Raw genomic sequence first — 19,017 nt, 5'->3', positions numbered from 1 at the left:
ATTTAAAATAGATAAAGATATTTTATACTGAAACTCCCAACATTCTGGTTATATAGTAATAGTCCAAGAATCTGTGGAACAGAATGGAAAAACTAAAAGGATATGTGAGAATGTAATATATAAGAATGATGTAAATAAATTCAGGTGGGCAAAGAATAGATTATGCTTGCCAATCTACCTGTCTTTCTATATAAAAAGGAATTCAAAGTAGCTTAAAGTCTTAAATGTTTAAAGGGGAAAATGGTCTTATAAGAGTATTTTTAGGAGACTAAATGAACTATCTAGGTATGAGGAAATAGTCAAGAGTAGAAACTACATCATTCTATAAAAGAAATTATAAACATATCAAAACTAATTTTTATTAAATTTAAAAATGTTTTTCACTCATTTTTTGGAGGATGTTTACATTTGGTGTATAATTCTTTTACTTAACAGTTGTATGGCTTTCTGTATTTTAAAGATATCATTTAATTGTCTTTTTGCATCCATTGTTTTTGATGAGAAATCAACATATATAAAAATTACAGATCCTCTGCTGCTCATATTTCCTAACCCATTTCTCTGCTTTATTTTCTTTGTAATGCCATATGACATGCTATGTATTTTACTTATTTATGTTGTTTATTGTCTGTCCTTGCACACTAGGATTTATTGTGGATAAAGATAGGGATTTTTGTTTGTTTCATGCTGTATTATAATCCTCTAGCACATAGTAAGTATTCAATTAATATTTGTTGAATAAAAAGTGAAAACTGAATGAATAGTGTCTTCAAGACAATCTTGATTGTTCTGTCCACTTTGTTCTCATAGCCCTTAGCTCATGTCTATGAGGTTGGATTTTCCTTGTTTTAGAATAGTTATCTGATTCTCCAGTAAGCTGCAAACTCCTTAAGGGCAAAACTATCTCTTATGCTTCTGTAAATCATTAGTACCTAACACAGAGTCTGTGTCATTAGCAGAAAATAGTGAGTTTGTTGAGTCCCTGGCTCCCATTGGTTTTCTTTGTCTTTCTTAATGGCACAGACAATTACAAAGTCAGTCTCCTAAGCTATAAAAGTCCTCTTTTTCCCATCTCATTGTCCAATTTTGTTACATCTCATTCAAATATCTCTCTGAATTCTTTTGGCCCCTCTCAATCCTGATAGCGGCTGTCTCAAATCAAGACCTCATCAACTCATGCCTACTTGCTGAGACAGCTGCCTTTCTGATATCTCTATTACTAGTCTTCCCTTCTTAGTCTGTCACTTCTAAGCCTCTAACAGTCTTTAAAAGAAATGTAAACCACAAAGCCAACAATGGGAAGGACAGGAGATAATCTGGTCCAAAGCTCATTAGGGCACTTGTTTGTTTGAAAACATCGAGTGGCTTCACAGCACATAGAGGCTCAAGACTAAAATTCTTTACATGGGGTTTTATTCCAGTCCTTCTTTTAAAAGGAAAAGAGATCATTTAAGCTTCCTCAAGTAAAGGGCTATACTGTCAAAATACATTTTGGGAGGAGGATGGAGACTCCTAGAAATTCAAGAACAAATTGTGGTCAGAGAGCTCTCATCCTGCCCCTGTTTTAGGGCCATCTGCAATAGGAGTCTGGCCCTGACTCTAGGGCAGTGGTTTTCTTCTTTTAAAAATATTTTTAAAAATGAATTTATTGGGGTTATATTGCTTAATAAAATTACTAGATAGGTTTCAGGTGTACAATTCTATAATACATCATCTGTATATTATATTGTGTTCACCATCCCAAAGCTGCTTCCATCACCATTTATCCCCTCTTTACATTCTCCTGTCTCCCTCCACCCTCTTGCCCTCTGGTAATTACCATACTGTTGTCTGGCTGTGAGGTTTCCAACCATTAGCTGCTTTAGAGTCACCTGGTGGGCTTGTGAAAAGAGATTGCTAGTCCCATGCTAGGAGTTTCTGTCTGGGAATGGCCTCCAAAATTTGCATTTCTAACAAGTTCCTAGAAGATGACCACACTTGGAAACCACCATATTAGAATATCTTGCTTACATACACATCTCTTCTCTGCTAAACTTAGATTTCCAATGTTATTTTTTTGTGTTGTTCTGTCAACTTGTTGCAACATCTGAGCATAGTGCCAGACATAGATGTATGCTGAATAAACTGTTGATTCACCAAATCCTGAAATCCTCTTCTTGATCACACCTGCATAACCCTCAGTTGTTTTCACTTCTTCAAATCTGTGGAAGCTTTTAAATGTATAGGATTCTGTATTTTAGATTTTCTGTTGCTTTTTGTTCCCTGTCAGTTGTTTTCAGACTTCATATGCCTCCCAGGCCAGTTGGGGCCCCTTAAACATTTTATCTTCTGTTCTCCTGGCTTAGAGTCTCTCATCCACTTGGCCATCTCCTCATCAGTTCCCAGCTGTCCATAAACTTCACCATCTGCTTCCATTCGTAGACTGCCAAGAGCCGATGGAGAAAGTCCCTCAGTGCCAGTCGCCCCTCTGCAGAATCTCCAGCTTAACTCAGTGGGGCTCTCAGGACTGCTTTGATTTCTTTTTCAGTCCTTGTTGAATTTCCATAACTCTCCCTTTCCTAGGGCTCCCAACATAACCACTATAACACTGACTCTGCAGATACCCTCCCACATCATGAAGGAGATGAAGGCTACTCAGTGTAACGTTTTCTGTCTTCTTCCCTAGCACCCAAAAAGTCCCGTTTTTAATCTTGTTCATCTCTTGCCTTTTCATCTCAGAGTCCTTCCTCTACCTATGTTCTTAAAACATTCTCTCTGTTCTGCTTCTCTTCCCCATTCTCTAAGAGCCTCATTCCTCTCTGTAGGTTTATTTCCCTTAGCTGTTGAACCAAAATGCCCTCTTCTTCCTATATTCCTTTAAAAAAGGTAAAAAGGAAAAGAAAATTATTTTCCTTTGACACTGTTTTCCCTCCTCAGGCTTTCATGTTACTTGTCTCTTCCTCTTCATTTGTAAACATTCTGACATAAATAATGTCTCAAAGTGAAGTCCACATGTGCTGCTTTCTCGATTCTTCTTTTTTATAATTTGGCCTCCTGCAGTCTGACTTCTAATCTTTTACGTCCACTGAATCCTTTCTCTGAGGCCACAGTGACAGGAAGTTTTCTCTGTTTGGAATTAATCTTTCTTCATTTGTTCTCAGACACATTGTTTGGGTTTATTAACTGGTGTATATTAATTAGAACTCTTGCCTGCTTGTTTATTCACCTACACATTGAATCGTGCCATATGTTAGGTTGGGGGTGACTTTGTCTGCACTGTGTGTCTATCCCCTAAAGTAAATGCCAGGTGAGGACAAGGGTGAAATTCTCTGTTTATATCCCAATTCTCAGTACCTGGTTTGACTAGGGAGATGAGCAACGCATGATTTTTAAGTTCAGTTGTACTGAAATGAGAAGCAGCCTGAATGTGCAAATGAAAAATGTTTTCGAAAAAGTCCTTGTTACAGTGATGTGGCAGAGTTATTAAAATGTGAGAGCATGGAAAGTGAGTTCTATTTAGGGAGCTGCTGCTGCAGGGGGTTAATACCCAGCAGTGATAAGTTGCTAAGATTAGGAGAATTGTATCATCTAGTTGGAACCACAATAGAAAGCATTATTTATATCAGAATGTTGTAAAATTCATTTGTTGATACCTGCAATTGATTTTCTCACATATTCTAAGATGTTACCTGAAGGAGCCATGTGCATTGTAACTTTTGAAATGAAGTTGAAATATTGGTGTGAAGGGTTGTTTTTGCAGCTAATGGAATTGGAAAGGTATTGCTCTGAGGCGTGAGTCTTAAGATTACGTGGTTCTCTCCTTAAGAATGATAATTTATTCATTTTTCACCCTCTGCCATTTTTAATTTTAGTTCAGGAAGTTTCTGATAAATATTGTGCAGTTTCCTAGAACTGGATGTTCTTTTTTGCCAAAGGGAGGCATTTGTCACAGCAATCTTTAAATCTGTGCTCTCTGAAGGGGACAAATAGGAGACTGAGTGGGCAGAGAGGGCAGTGGCCAGAGTAGTTCCACATTGGGGCTGCTAATATCAGGGCTCCTCATAGGATACCTTTGTAAGTAAAAATGAGGTCATGCACAGAGAAACTTAAGGTTTGAAAAAAATCATAGAATTGGATGACAACTAGTTCTCTTTACACATTTAACAGCATGCTATGCTTTTATGTTTGAGATTTTTTTTTATAAGAAGGATTGTAAACAAAAATGCTAGTGCACACAAATGGAAGAGTATTTATATCACAAATTGAAATACAAAGTAAAGGTTTTCTTAAATTAATTTAAGTAAACTCAATTATTCTTAATGCCAGATCTGAAATGATAAAGTGGGATACAGCTTGGTTTGCATAATCTAAAATATTCCTTCAGGATTAAAGGGTATCTGGTCTGGGATGTGTCATACTGAAAGTGCAAACTCCTTTTATAAGGAGATGATGCTACCCAGTCCCATTAGATATGGTGAGTGCTCTGTAAAAGGAATACTTTCAAGAGCTAAATCTCTGTGTATCTCAGTGTTCTTCTCTCTATAAATGCACGGTCTGGCTCAGGGAAGTGCAGCTATACATTCATAAAGTAATGCCATATGTGCACACCTTTAAGAAAATCAGTCAGTGCACAGCCTTCAACCCATCCCAGCATGGAACTTGCCTTTTATTGATTGGTGTTTTGCTTAGCTACTTTGTTTTGCCACACTGGTAGATTTGTTTTTCTCAGCAAAGGACCCTTCTTCTTTATTGCCAAATCTCTCTTTTCACATTTCACAGCTTGGTCCATTATTACCTCTGTAGTTGATTCCCACAGTGAATGGTCTGGTGGCAGCTCTGGCTGGGTCTGCTGCAGTTCTTCTCATCTACTCCCTCTGGTTTTATTTTATTTTATTTATTTATTTTAGAGAGAGAAAGGGAAAGGGAGAGCGAGATAGAAGCATCGATGAGAGAGAAACATCCATCGGCTGGGAATCAAACTGTGACCTTCTGGTTCATTGGATGACATTCAACCAACTGAGCCACACCGGCCGGGCTACTCCCTTTGTTCATAGTTTCTGTAGGCCTATACCTGGGATTGCAAACAAGAAAAATAATCATTGTCAATGGAGAACATTGGTTCATGGCCATGTTTGTTTTTTTTAAAAGGCATGCTGCAGAAATGTGACATGTCCATGGTGCCATGAACTCCTGATAGTAGTAACAGCATAACAAGAAGCTAAGCACTTAGAAGCAATTCCTTATCATCTCATAATGTTGCTTTGGTCAATGAACTTGGCTTCTACCATCCTGCTTTCTTGACATTTTACTTTGGCTGTCTTCAGCACATTTTCTTCTGTGTTCTTTGCTTTCAATTTCTAGCCTTTGCTCTTGTTAGTCTGATGACTAGGCTAACAAATCTCAAGGTGTGTGTAGAAGAACAAAGCAAAATTCAGTGAGTGGTAAAATACAAATGTTGTGTCAGCTTGTCATTTCACCAGGCACAAATTGCTACTTTTTGTGAAAGAAGTTACAGTATTTGCTGATCTGCAAATTTGGCTAAGGCTAAGTAAACCAAACACCTCAGGCCTACAGATCAGTGGAGGGATTCTTTCTTGCTTTTAGAAGAAAGGAAACACACACACACACACACACACACACACACACACACACACACACTACCTCATACTGCTCAGAGTAAAAAAGACATGGCCCTGCCTATTTCCACATGGGGAAGGTGTTGCATCTCTCTTTATTTTGTAAAAGCCAAATCCATCCTTTTTTTTTTTTTTTTTTTTTTTTGGTATGGGAATGGCTCTAGCATGGTTCCTGTAACGTTGCACATATCTAATTAGGCCAGGTAGAAAAGGCCTACCTGCAGGTGATCTAAGTCTTAACAGAATGCCCTGTGATCCTCCTGGAACATGACAACTTGGAGGCTCCTGAGGAGCTAGCTGCTACAGGTCCTTTTTCATTTGCCTACCGGCCTCCCCCAGGAGTTTATCCCGAGACAGTTTCTCAATGCTTCCTGGCAATGAGATTGAGGCATTAAACTTCACCCTCTCTCTCCACCCCCTTGGAGTGCAACTGTAGGCTATAAAACAACATTGCTACAGCTTGAAATTGGCTCCTCAGGAACATGGTAGCTGAGCTCACATCACATTGCAGTAGCTGGTCCCCTTTGTTTCAGTGTCACCTTGTGCAAGGGACACAGGGAGCTGGCCCCTTTAACTGCCTTTTGTCTTTTGCTATCTATGAAAGTAATAAACTGAATATTAAAAGGGCTGGGTTCATTATTTTTTTTTTTACAAATATTTATTGTTGAAAATAAAAAAAAAAGAAAATATTACATATGTTTGGCAGAAGAGTAATAATTGTAACATTTTACTATGGCCATAGAAACTTAGGATTTACAAAACAGTATGTATATCCAATCTATAATAATAAAAGCATAATGTCATTCTGGACGTCCTTCCGGATGAAGCCGCGGTGGCAGGGGCCAAGGCAGAGGTGGTTAGGGGCCATCAGGCAGGCAAGTGAGCAGTTGGGGGCAATCAAGCAGGCAGGCAGGCAGAGTGGTTAGGGGTGATCAGGCAGGCAGGCAGAGTGGTTAAGGACATCAGGCAAGGCAGGCAGAGTGGTTAGGGGCAATCAGGCAAGCAGGCAGAGTGGTTAGGGGCAATCAGGCAGGCATGCAGGCAGAGTGGTTAGGGGTGATCAGGCACGCAGGCAGGTAAGTGGTTAGGAGACAGCGGTCCCGGATTGTGAGAGGGTTCAGGCCAGGCTAAAGGGAGCCCCTGCCCTGCCGGTGCACAAATCTCATGCACCGGGCCTCTAGTATTTTATAAAATGAAGGTCATATTTTTAGTATATCTGAGAATACTGGATAAAAATAAAGTAAATTTGGTACCTGAAGTGGTGCTGTCTCACAATTGGTTTCTTCCCTCCAGAAAATTGAGAAATGAGTTGCTCAAAATAAATATCTTTGAATTCATTTTATTTATTTATTTATAATTATTTAGTTAGTTGACACTATTACAGATGTCCCTCGTGAAAGCCAAAAGTACTATTCTGCCTGCCTTCCCTTTAATTCATAAGCAAATATTTATGCCAAGCATAATTATAGCTCCAGAGAAATAATGATGAAGAAGGCCAAAATCTCTTCTTTTTAGGATCTTACATTCTAATTCTAAATATGCAGACTGGCTCATATCAGCCAATGCTAGTTTCAGCTAATGTAATCCCTGTGAAAAAAGAATGAAACAAGGTGAAAAGAGACAAAAGGGATGACAGAACACTTTAGAGTTAGTGACAAGCGAAGGGTTGTCTCCAGGCTCCAGGTGCAGGCGCCTTAGTATTTGCAGGTACTATATTGCTGAGTAGTTCTCTTGCTTTACAAAAATATTTAATTCATTGAAAGTTGTTATTGTTTGACATTATGTTTTCTCTTCCTGATAAATTTTAAAAGGTTCATTGCATATTTATGTGATCATAAAAGAAGGTCTTAGATATGATTTACTTCTGGTGAAATGGCAATATATGACAACTGAAAATATGATTAAATTGAGAAATTACACACAATCTTTTAAAGAACACAGCTGTGGTATAAAATGAGATATCTATATTTGCTTTAGAGCCATCACTGCTATAATGTTTTTGCAAAGCATATAATTGTAATGTAGTAAAATGTTTATGTGAAAATAGGAATGTTGAACAATCTTACCAGATCATCTTCAGAGTTTGTCAACTTACTTTCTCTGTTTAGGAAAATGAAATATCTCATGTTGTGGTAGAAGTAGCAGCAAATCCTTAAGTGGTGTAATGGCCAACAGACTGAGCTCTGATGGAAATCACACGATGATATTTCACTGTTTTCAAACAAAACAAGAAAAATCATTGATGACAATTCTGTCAGCCTACTTGATAATTAAAATGCTTTTAAAATTCTCATGCTTTATTAAGTGCAATTGCTTAGCAATAATAACAAGTTAGTGTGTTGATTGATATAGAGTAAATGTTATGTTAATGTGCATGCTCTGTTGTATCTATTTTAAATGTATACATTGAAGTTATTTTTTCATTATTACCTGAGCATAAAATATTCTCTTTTTTGTCAGTGATATGTATGGATACCAAAGGAAAATTTACTTATTTTTCATCCATTAGACCAGGGACTGGGTTATATTTTTAATCAAGCAGGCAGGCAGCACACTTCTTGGCACATTAAGAGGAGCTCAGAAAATATTTTTGAATGACTAAAATGCTACATGAATTTTTTATGCACAACTTGGTAGATTTTTATGTTTGTTATTCCATCAGGTTGCTTTATTGTCTTGAGAGGTTTCAGATGTTTGACTTAGAGGTGTATCTTAACACCTGTCACCACCAGTGCTCATGAAATTCTGACCCTTTACCATCTGTACCTTCTTCTGGAGCATTTTGCAGAAAGAGAAATGTTAGAAATGTTTATCAGTCTTCTCCAAGGATGCGTGTATGTGTATGTGTGTGAGTACACAGTGTGGAGGGAAGGCTAATTAATAATACTTGTAGAGAATTTTAAAACTGTATAAGTAAAAATAAGAAAAGAATATTTACATCTCACTACCAATGTATAGCCATTGTCAATATTTTGCTGTTCCAATTGCTTTCCTATGCATGTGCTTGTATGTGTGGACACACATATATGCATAGTACCTTGCACAAAGAAGATTCTTTATAAATATGTTGGATAAGTGAATGTTTTAATATATGTAATTTTTATTTTAACATTTAAGATCATATTATATGTACTATTTTGTGTCCTTTGATTTTATTCATCACAAAAATTTCTCAAGATATTTTATTTGAAAATATCGATGTTTGTAACTTCATAATCATACATATATGTACCATAATTTATTTAACCTTTCTCCCATATTAATTTTATTTTGCATTTTTTCTATAATAATTTTATGTACATTTAACTATTATGTTTTATCATGACTACTTTCTTAGCATGTAAATATCCTAGAGGAGGAATTACTGGGGCATAGATTATAAACTTAAAACAATTATTAGTCCTTTTTACCTGATTTTTAATATATAAGGATATGTTAGTGAATTACAAAGGATAGGTATTCATCTAGAAAATTTGGAAAGCAGTAAGATAAAAGTAGAAAGACATTTTTTATAATCCTGGTACCTAAAGATGACTTAATTTAAGATTTAGATTTATATAATTATGCTCTTTCTATTTCCACTACATATTTTACACAAAAGGATCATTTTGTTTTCTAAAATTGCTCCCCGCCCCCACTTACATAGCCTTCCTCTGCCATTAACAGTGTGCTAAAATGTAACTTTACAGCCAATTACTAAAATAACATATCTATGCATGCATTTAATAACCCCCCTCTTAGTGGGCCTTTAGTTTGTTTCTCATTATTATAAAGAGCTCTGGGATTAAACTTTTGTGTTTGTCCCTTGGACGCATCCACTGTAATTGTATTAAGACAAATACCTAGAAGAATTGCTGGTTCCAAGTTATGAATAATTTGTAAGGCTTTTGACATATATTCCACATTGCCTTCTGACAGCTCCCACTAATTGGCATTCACACCAAAAAAGAGGTAAAGTTAAAGGAGATGATAAAAAAAAGTTCTCAAGTCATTCACCTTAAAATTAACCAAATCATCTTGTAGAGAACCTGTACCTGTTCACTCTTTCGTGAAGTGTAAGAGGGTCCCTGTTTAAAGTGTTCACCACCAGTCTCCTTGGGGTGGGGTATATTCATAAGCCTGTTCTAAAACAGGAAAAGCTGAATATTGGATAGCTAGATGACTTTACTCAATGCTCACAGAAAATGAGAGAGAAGGCTCTTTTTGGTGCCTGGGTCTTGTGATGACCAATTTAATTAATTTGCCTACTTCTTGGGTTCATCTTCAAATTTTATTATTTTTCTGTCACTAATTGTTTCAAGAAAAGTCATTGTTTTTTGGTTTTGTTTTTCCCCAGTCCCTTCAGCGGCTGTACAGGACACGTGGTCTTGGGGGCAGTACTTGAAAGAACAGAAGGCTGTAGCAGCACCCGTTGAACTGTTTTCCCAGGTGAACTACTGAAGGTCTTATATTTTTATAAGGAATCAACACTTAAGCGAATTAATTAGAATTAAATTGTTTGCCTAGAGAGTACACCAACATATCAGATTTGTAGTTGCTGTAAAGTGGCAAAACAAAGCTTATCATAGCCTTAGTGTTTCAGAGTGTGTGCTGCAGAGCTGGACTCCTGGGTTTGAAATCCAGTGCCCTTACCTACCAGCTCCCACTCCTGGGACAAGCCAGTCAGTTTCTCCGTGCTCAGTTTCCTCATCCATAAAGTAGAGAAAGTGCCATACCCTCCTTTTTGGGTTGTTGAAGGATTAAATAAATTGTACATGTAAAGGACATAGGATGCAACATGCACAAGATAAACACTCAGTAAGTGTTAGTCTTTCTTTTTATTAGTTGATATTACTTGCATTGTTCACCCAAGAATCAGGCTCCAGGGATTTGTTTTGATATGTTGCTTGGTGGTGGTAGGTCAGGCAACATGTTAGAGGAGACAGTGAGACACCTACATCATGTCCTACCTGACTGTGAAGATGCCCAGAACTTGACAAAGTGACTGCTGGCCCAGGGGGCGTGCAGCTTCAGGGGATCATCTTTACCTAGACACCAAGCCTTCCGTTGTCCTATTCTTCACAGTTTGTGTTTTCAGTATTTCAGGGACAATTTAATTTATAGTATGTAAGTCTGTTACCTGATGAACAATACTAGCAATGTCCAGAATAAGCTGTATTCTCTCACCACACAGCTTTCTAGTGCACTTGTAGCTCTCTCCTCTTTCCTATCCTCCTCTCTACTCCCAGTCCCTCTGCTTACCATCTTCACTGGGCTAATCCTTTTTTATCATTCAAGATTTATCTGTCCTTCCTCTAAGAAGCTTTACTGAACAACTACTACCACCCCGCCCCGCCCCCCCCCCCCACCCCAAGATGTCAGGGAAGCATTTGCTTGCCTCAGAATTCTATATATAACTCTATCATTGCCTGGATGATAATTTTCTAACTCTAACTCTAGTCCTCCTCCATTAAGATGGAGAGACTTTGTCTAATATATCTCTGAATTTCCAAAGTTTTGCACAATGCCTAGTACATGGTAAAATATGTATTCAATACATATTTTAATGAATAATTTTTAAAATGAATAACACAGTCCACAACATAATGACTTCTTCCACAAAGCCATGACACAGATATTTAATATATTATAACTAGTGACTTCTAAGACTCCTGAAAAAAGGCAAGGGAACTATAATTGATGGCAGACTGTTTTTCCCTTTCCCTTCCACCAAAACTCAGAGATTATTACATAATTTTGTTGAAAGTCTTTATTAAGAAATTTCCAATCCTATAGAAAAGTTTTGAATCCTTTAAAAAAAAGACAATTTGTATTTATAAATTATGTTAGATTTGCATCATTATATTATTGCATTTTAGCTAGCAACGAGAAGCTAATACTTTTTATTTGCTTTACTTTTCATGATACCTGTTGAGTTACATCTAGTACTTTTTAAAGGCCTAATAATTATAATCCTGGACATGTAATAGAATAGGGAGAAGAGGTGGCACAAACAGGGAAAGCGAAACCAAGTGCTGGCACCTCACATTTAAAAAATTCTATCTATCCTCTTCACATCACATACTTTTGTGGGACTTTGGAAAACACAGATGTGTGGGTATTGCTGAGACCTACCAGACTGGAACCTCAAGGGTAGAGCCTGGAAATCTATAGCTTGAGAACCTCATCAGGGCTTCTGTGTAGAGTAGAGGGCAGGGTAGAGGTTAACTGTGGTACAAGGTTTTAAGAACTGTAATTCCTGCTTGAGTCAGGTCCCTGCTACCCCACCTTGCTGTCACTTGATGAGACTTATGGTCAGCAAGGCTATGTTCCTTCTGCAGGCTGTAGGCAAGAATCTGTTTCCTTGACTTTTCTCTCTTCTAGGGCCACCTATGTTCTTTGGCCCACATCACTCCAACCTCAGTTTTATCATCTTGTCTTATTTTCTGATCCTTCTGCCTCCCATTTAGAGGAACCCTTGTGATGACATTGGGTACAGAAGTTAAGGTGGTCTCTCCATCTTGAGATTATTTACTTAGTCACATCTGCACAATTCTTTTTGCCATGAGAGAAAATATTCACAGGCTCAGGGATTAGGACATGGGCATTTTGGGGGCCACTATTCTGCTAACCCACGAGTGTCATACCCTTTCCATTGGTGGTGCTTTTCTGTCTCTGCCCTTGGCCCGAGTGACTGCTCATGGAACCTCTTCCTCCTGTTATTCTCCTGTGACTTCTGCAATCCCCACCCCATCTGGTCATTGATGCCCTTCACCCTGGGAAGGCAACAGTAGCTAAACAAATGCAGTGCCCGCAACAGCTCAACATATTGGTCCCTCCTTTCTCCAGCCAGAATGCACACCTGCTCTTCTTCACCCCCTTTGCTGTCTGAGAGCCCAGTGTCCCCTCTACCAGACCCGCTTCTCCATCCTCTAAGCAGGGGTGGGGAACTTTTTTTCTGCCAATGGCCATTTGGATATTTATAACATCATTCGAGGGCCATACAGAATTATCAGCTTAAAAATTAGCCTGCGGTATTTGGTCAAACATTTAATTAGCTCACCCCAAATGCCTTGTCAGGGCCAGACCAAATGATTTCATGGGCCTTATATGGCTTGCAGGTCTAGCATTCTAGTAGCTTTCCTTTCAAGGCCACACTCAGCATCCTCCCCACTGAGGTTTATGCCATCTCATCACAGTTTTTTTCCATTCTTGTTACTTATGTATGTGCGCACGCGCGCACACCACTACCCTCCTTGTGCCTTCCCTCTTCCCTGCCACCTTCCTCATGCCCCCTATCCTGTTGTTCATCCTTGGACATTCTATTGGTCACAAAGTGCCTTGAGTGCCTGACTCCCTAGTGCCTTGAGTGCCTCCAACAGGGACCTGAACTTCCTTTCAATTCAGTCCATCTGCTCCATGACCTCACTTGTATAAGTCAAAATTGAACCTCTTCTGTAATGTTGAACTTTAGATTTCATCATCTGATCTTGTCCACTGTCATTCCATGGCACCAGTTTTTTTTTTTTTTTTAAGACTTGTAGTTGTTAAATTCTTCATTTTTCTCCCTTCTCACTTCACATCTGCCCTAGCCAGTCTAGGCCCCCTGGTTCTCTCATTTTAGCCATTCTTTTGTCAGGATTTTCAACTCCCTTGTGCTCCTGTCATCTTTTCCTAATATATGCCTGCCTAAATCTTAGCTCTGGGTGAATCATGTTTGCTTTAAACTTCTGTACTGAGGCCACCAAACACTTCTGGAGAAGAAACTCAAAGCCTTACAAATTGGTAGCCCTGCAAATCCATAGTTTCTGCCAAGCTGGGCAGTTCCTGGTCATCCTCTGGGTTGCCAGGCTGCGTGTTCCCTGTTATCTGGGAGGGCAGTTCTCTAAGCCATTTCTTTCACTCCCAGCAGAAGGTAGTTATTCACGGCCTGTCACTCCCTTAATGGATTAGGTGAGACCCTCTTCCACTTTCTCCTGCAAACTTCACTCACCACACTTACTCTCACCCATCCCTGTTGTACTACAAGTAGTGCCCTCCTCCTGTCCTCTACTCTTTACCTGAGCTCTGGACTGTTCCCATTTCTGCTTGTCTAGAGATCTGTCATCAGTAATCTCATGTCCTGATTGTAAGTTAACCCTGCTTCTCTTCTGAGCCTTTCCCTTTAGAACACAAACATGCTTAAGTCTATTCCATCTTTAAGAAAAAAATACTGCCCCTTTATTTTGCATTTTCCTCTTTAACTCATCTTCTTAGTCCAGTCAGCTTCTTGAAATTTTAGGCTGCATTTTATTTTTCTCTTTTCTTTATTTTTCTAACCTTTTCCTACTTCAGCTGCTACAACCTGGCCTTTATTCCCACCATTGCCTGAAACTGTGCCCATTGAAGTGACTCCATGATTTCAAAGCCTATTAAAGCTGCATCTTACTCGCACTCCATTCCAGAACTCTGTCCACTGTCAGCTTCCTATTTTGCTTCTACCTAGCCACTCCTTGCCATGCTCTTCTGAAAGTCCTTTTCATTGGCTATGATTTAATCGTAGGGCCCTTTTCTGCATGGCTCCCTGGCTGTCGCCTCTACCTCCTTAACTTCCATTCCACCCAGACACAATGTTCCTAACCTCCTGATCTTTCTCTTGATCTTCCTCCTCACCTGGATGCCACATAGCTCTTACCACTCAGAGCATCCAAACCGGACTCATCTCCGCAGCTGCCTCGTCCTGGGCTCCTTGTCCCTGGGAATGGTCTTCTTTACTAGTCCCCTGTGGCCAGCTTCAGTCTTTTCTCTCTCTTTGCTCTATGTTTGACCGTCTAGTCTGCTCCTTTACCTCTTAATTCTTCAGTTTCTACTCTCTGTCCTTACCACTGGGGCCTTAATTTAGGAATAATCCCTGGCTTTTTTTCATATAAATTGTAGCAAGAGTTTCTACAGGTTTTCCAGGCTGGCTCAATCTTTAACCTTGTCTGCACACTATTGTCATAATGATCTTTGTCAATTGTAGGTCTGTTTACCATTTTGTACTTAACATTTATTATTATTAATTTTTAGGCCATTCTGTGTGATTACCTGTAGGTGCATTTTGTTGGTAGAATTATAATCTCCTTGAAGACTAACTGGGTTTCCTTTTTCTGTTTTTAATTCCTTCCTGCTCTGTGGTTCTCTGGGAGAGGTACATTCTTGAGCACTTATTATTGGCCTGGTGCTTTTACATATGCTGCCTCACTAAATCCTTCCAGCTACTTTCCCCTCACTTTATAGAAGAAGGATTCTATGATGCACTTCTCTGAGCCTTAGTTTATTTAACTGAAAATGGCAAACCTTCTCTCGGCCCTTCTTGGTGGCATTCATTTAGAACACTAGCCAGGCCCAGGTCTCACTAAACTTCATTGTTGTCAGAACTTGCCTTGGTTTGACCACAGTCATGCTCCTGCCTGTGACCTACCAACTGAAGGAATGTTGATCTCGGTTTCATGTTCTTCTGTACTTCAGAGGGAGTGCCCAGTTAGAAAGCCACCCATCATTGAGCTTCATCTGGTATCTTAATGTGGCAGACATTGGCATTCCAAATCTTCCATTGTCTCATTTTAATGTTATTCCTCCTGCCTTCAGAGTTTATAACTTACTTTCTTCATGATGAAAACAGAAACATTTTCCCATTTGACTCTCTTCCTCTCCTAAAACAAAGCAACATTGTTATACAGACTTTGGTGTTTCTACTTCTCCTTCCCTGCTACTTTCAGTGATATCTTAGTCTAGGACATTCCTTATTTTATTCCATGTTCTTGTGTCTTACTCTTTCTTCCCCCATTAAAATCTATTATAATCTAGTATGATTTGGGAAAGAAATACTTTGTGTCCTGAAAAGGAAACCCCAGCCATCTGCAGGATGACAGGGGAGCATTATTTTTGGAAGGGGCTAGGAATACTTGGGGAATAAATACACCTTCCTGGTTTTATCTTTTTAATTGACAGAGATGGAAGATAACCTTATTTGAACACATTCCTGTTCTTTTAATCTTCCTTACTTGAAATAAAAAAGAAAGTAATGGCTCACTCTTTCTAAATGTAACTTTGGCATCCAGACCTGAATTTTATTTTTAAAAATCTAATATTTTCTAAATACACCAGTACATTAAATAGAATTTGGACACCCCCGCCCTCTGTTTTGTTTTTATAAAGTCTGGATTTGTACTTATCTCTGCAGGTATGAAAGATGCTGCTATGAAAATTCATGTTTGTTATAACCCCTGTAAAACTATGGGAGACACCTAGAATCTTTCCTACCAAAATAATTCAGTCAGATGCCAAGTAATTTGTGTTTTGAACATGCTTCCAAATTACTTAATAATGGCTGAGAACATTATCTTAGTTTTAATATAGATCCTTAGATAGTACTTTAAATATTAATCATGAGCCACATGATCATCATGCATGGCTTTCTTAGTGGTTGCATAAATGATATTCCTCATTGTATTATCAATTCTAATATGCTGAGAATCAAATATAGCTTCAGTCTGTATTCACTTTTTACTTTCTTGAGTGTTTGCTTCTTTGTTTACCTGTTGGCTTTTGTCCTCTTTATGTATTTTCTTGCCTCCACTTTTAAGATAACTTCATGCATGTTTAACGTTCTTCCTGTGTGTATTATATATATTTTAAAAATACTGTGTGTATTATATTTAGAGGTTTGGCTGGGGGTTAAATTACAAGTTACATTGAGAGTAGAGAAGGAAGTGTGTGTTAAAACTAGAATGTGGTCTTACAATGTGCATTCATTCAGCTGATTAATTGCTGGGATCCTGAAGAACAGAGTGGATTCCCATTCATGTTTACTTCTTATATTCTCTAAAGCTGTAGGTTCAGGGGCAAAACTGAAGATACATCCTGATTTTATGGCTCAGATACTTCCCCACTTCTCTGAAATGGTGTGACTCAAAGTACCAGGGGCTGTGAAATGGTTTAGCAGATTGAAGTAGTGGAGCCGGACAGCAGATCAGGGCGGCTCTTTTCTTCTCGGGAGGGCTTGCAGCCCCTGCAAAGGCTGCTTATCTGCAGTGCCAGCTGGAAGCTGAATGCCAGCTCAGAGCTGCTCAGGGAAGAGAAATTAAAAGAACAAAATAGTGAAATTCAGAATCAAGGAGAGACAGTTTCCACAGCCTTTCTTCTTTAGTTAAAGGAAACTTATATTAGAAGTATCCTTGCCTTTTTTTCCTGAGAGGGTTTAGTCCTTTGGGAAAAAATATGTGGGTTCAGTGTTTTAGATGCTGGACTCAGAGGGTTTGTGAAATCCGCTCAGTGATGGCCAGTAATTTATCAGACAACATTTGAAGTTATTTTTAAAAAGTTCTTTCTTTGCAGTTTTTTATTTTATACTGCGTGGGCTATTGCTCTTTGTTCATGAGATCTTTGTTGGTGTAAAGTTTCCTGAACTCAACAGTATTTCACCCAATCTAGTATGTGCTATTTTTGTTTTTGAGACTATAATTCAGTCAGTGGTTAGGTATATATAATTCAGTCAGTGTGTGTGTGTGTGTGTGTGTGTGTGTGTATGTATATATTTATATATATATATATATATATATATATATATATATATTATGTATATATTACAGGCCTGGTGCATGAATTCGTGCATGGGTGGGGTCCAGCCAGCCTGGCCAGGGGGAGGGGACATGGGCGGTTGGCCAGCCTGCCTGCTGGTCGAACTCCTGGTTGAGGGGACAATTTGCATATTAGCCTTTTATTATATAGGATATACACTGAGTGGCCAGATTATTATGTGTTCAGAGATCATAATAATCTGGCCACTCAGTGTATACATACACACACACACACACACACACACACCATATATATATTTTTTTTTTTCTATCTATCACCAAATTCTTACTATCAATAGGTCAGTAAGTTCTGGGGAAATGAGAATTTTGAATCTGAGGTTGTAGTAGAATAGATTTTGAAATAACAGGAGGGATTACATTCACTAACTTACTAATGTATACTCTTGTTGTGCCATGAATTCTTTGTTCTCTATTTGTAGAATGCTCCTTGGTATAATCTTGGAAGCAGTTTGGGATTCAGAATTACTTTATTAAAATTGTTCAAAATAACAATGAAGTACTCCCTAAAATGAGCATTTAAAAATACAGAATCAGCCTTCCTTCGCTGCCATGTTAACTAAAGCTTTGCAGGGTTTTATATTTAATTATTTAGGTGCTGATTTCTCCCCATTAGCTTAACAAATGGCAAAAATAGGTGTCACTTGGCAAAAGCAGAATTTGGACATGCCTTGCTGCCTGGCTTGTGTGTCCGTGGTGAACAGCTGCTGGAAACTGCTATATTCTGCTTATTCAAATCTCTCCTACATATGTTATGTAATCAGTAGGTTGATTGGTGATAGATTCCCTGAAGGAATGGCCATGTGGCTCTTAATCTTTTTCTAGGTCTTATCCCCCTTTGAACATCTAATGAAAGGTATCGCTGATCTCCTTAGAGAAGTGTTTATATCCATTTGCATGCAAATTGTATATAAAATTAATGAGGTTTCTGCAATCCCTGAAGAAATCATGGATCACAACCCTGCTTCATCATTAAAAACAGATACATTAAGGTATAGTTTAAACAGGAAACTTTAAAAAGTGTATACATGTGAATAGTGTGTGTGTGTGTGTGTGTGTGTGTGTGTGTGTATGTATATATAATATTTTTCAAGTCCTTCATTTTCTCTGTGATTACAATAAGAGAAAGCTAGAAGGGGTTCCAATATTCTTGATATATCCCACTGTTAGTTCAGGTGAAAGTCATAAAGCATCTTATGGAAAAGCAAGAAGGAGTTTCATAACCTCTCATAGTTTGCCAGTATTTCGCAGTAAATAGACATTTATGATGAAAGATTCATTGCAAGAGAACTTGGAAAACATTAAAGCTGTAGTAATGCATCAGAAAGATAGAATTGAAAAGTAGGTACAGAAATGTAGTTGTTAATGAGCTGTCCATAAAGTCCTTGAACGTATTAGTATATATTGATAACATGATAAAAGTAAAATGATCACATTATGGGAAATTTGGAAATTTTTCCCAAGCCTGAAAGTGGGTGTCAGTTTAAACTCCCCGCCTTCTTCATCTTCTGCATCCAGCCAGTTATCAGCTACTGCCCATTTTACCTCCTAAAAAGCTATTGAATATCTTCCCTCCATTCTAGCTCTTCTTCTGCATTGATTGAGGTTCTTATTATTACTTACCCAGGCTATTGCAGCATTCTGGAATGTAATGTACATTTGAAGTTAAGCAGGGTTTGAATTCAAATTCTAGGTTTTATTGACTAGTTGTGTAATGGGAACATTTGTGATCTCCTCTGAACCTGTTTCTTCATATGTGAAATGGAGATTTTAATAGTTCAAATACAAGGGATTTTAAGGCTTAG

At 38.3% G+C, this 19,017-nt stretch overlaps 1 protein-coding gene across 4 annotated transcripts in view; it reads left to right on the top strand.

Annotated features, from left to right (window-relative positions):
* Window positions 1-19,017, top strand: part of L3MBTL4 (L3MBTL histone methyl-lysine binding protein 4) — a 323,126-nt gene that overhangs the window by 80,641 nt on the left and 223,468 nt on the right. For all 4 annotated transcript variants that reach the window (XM_054724420.1, XM_054724421.1, XM_054724422.1 and 1 more), the window contains exon 5: window positions 9,952-10,043. In XM_054724420.1, the coding sequence (XP_054580395.1) occupies window positions 9,952-10,043 (92 nt within the window). The remainder of the gene's footprint in view (window positions 1-9,951; window positions 10,044-19,017) is intronic.

The sequence above is a fragment of the Eptesicus fuscus genome, chromosome 12 (assembly GCF_027574615.1).
Source record: "Eptesicus fuscus isolate TK198812 chromosome 12, DD_ASM_mEF_20220401, whole genome shotgun sequence".
Classification (NCBI taxonomy): domain Eukaryota; kingdom Metazoa; phylum Chordata; class Mammalia; order Chiroptera; family Vespertilionidae; genus Eptesicus; species Eptesicus fuscus.
The sequence above is the reverse complement of the archived record's forward strand: the minus strand, read 5'-3'. Positions and strand labels throughout refer to the sequence as shown.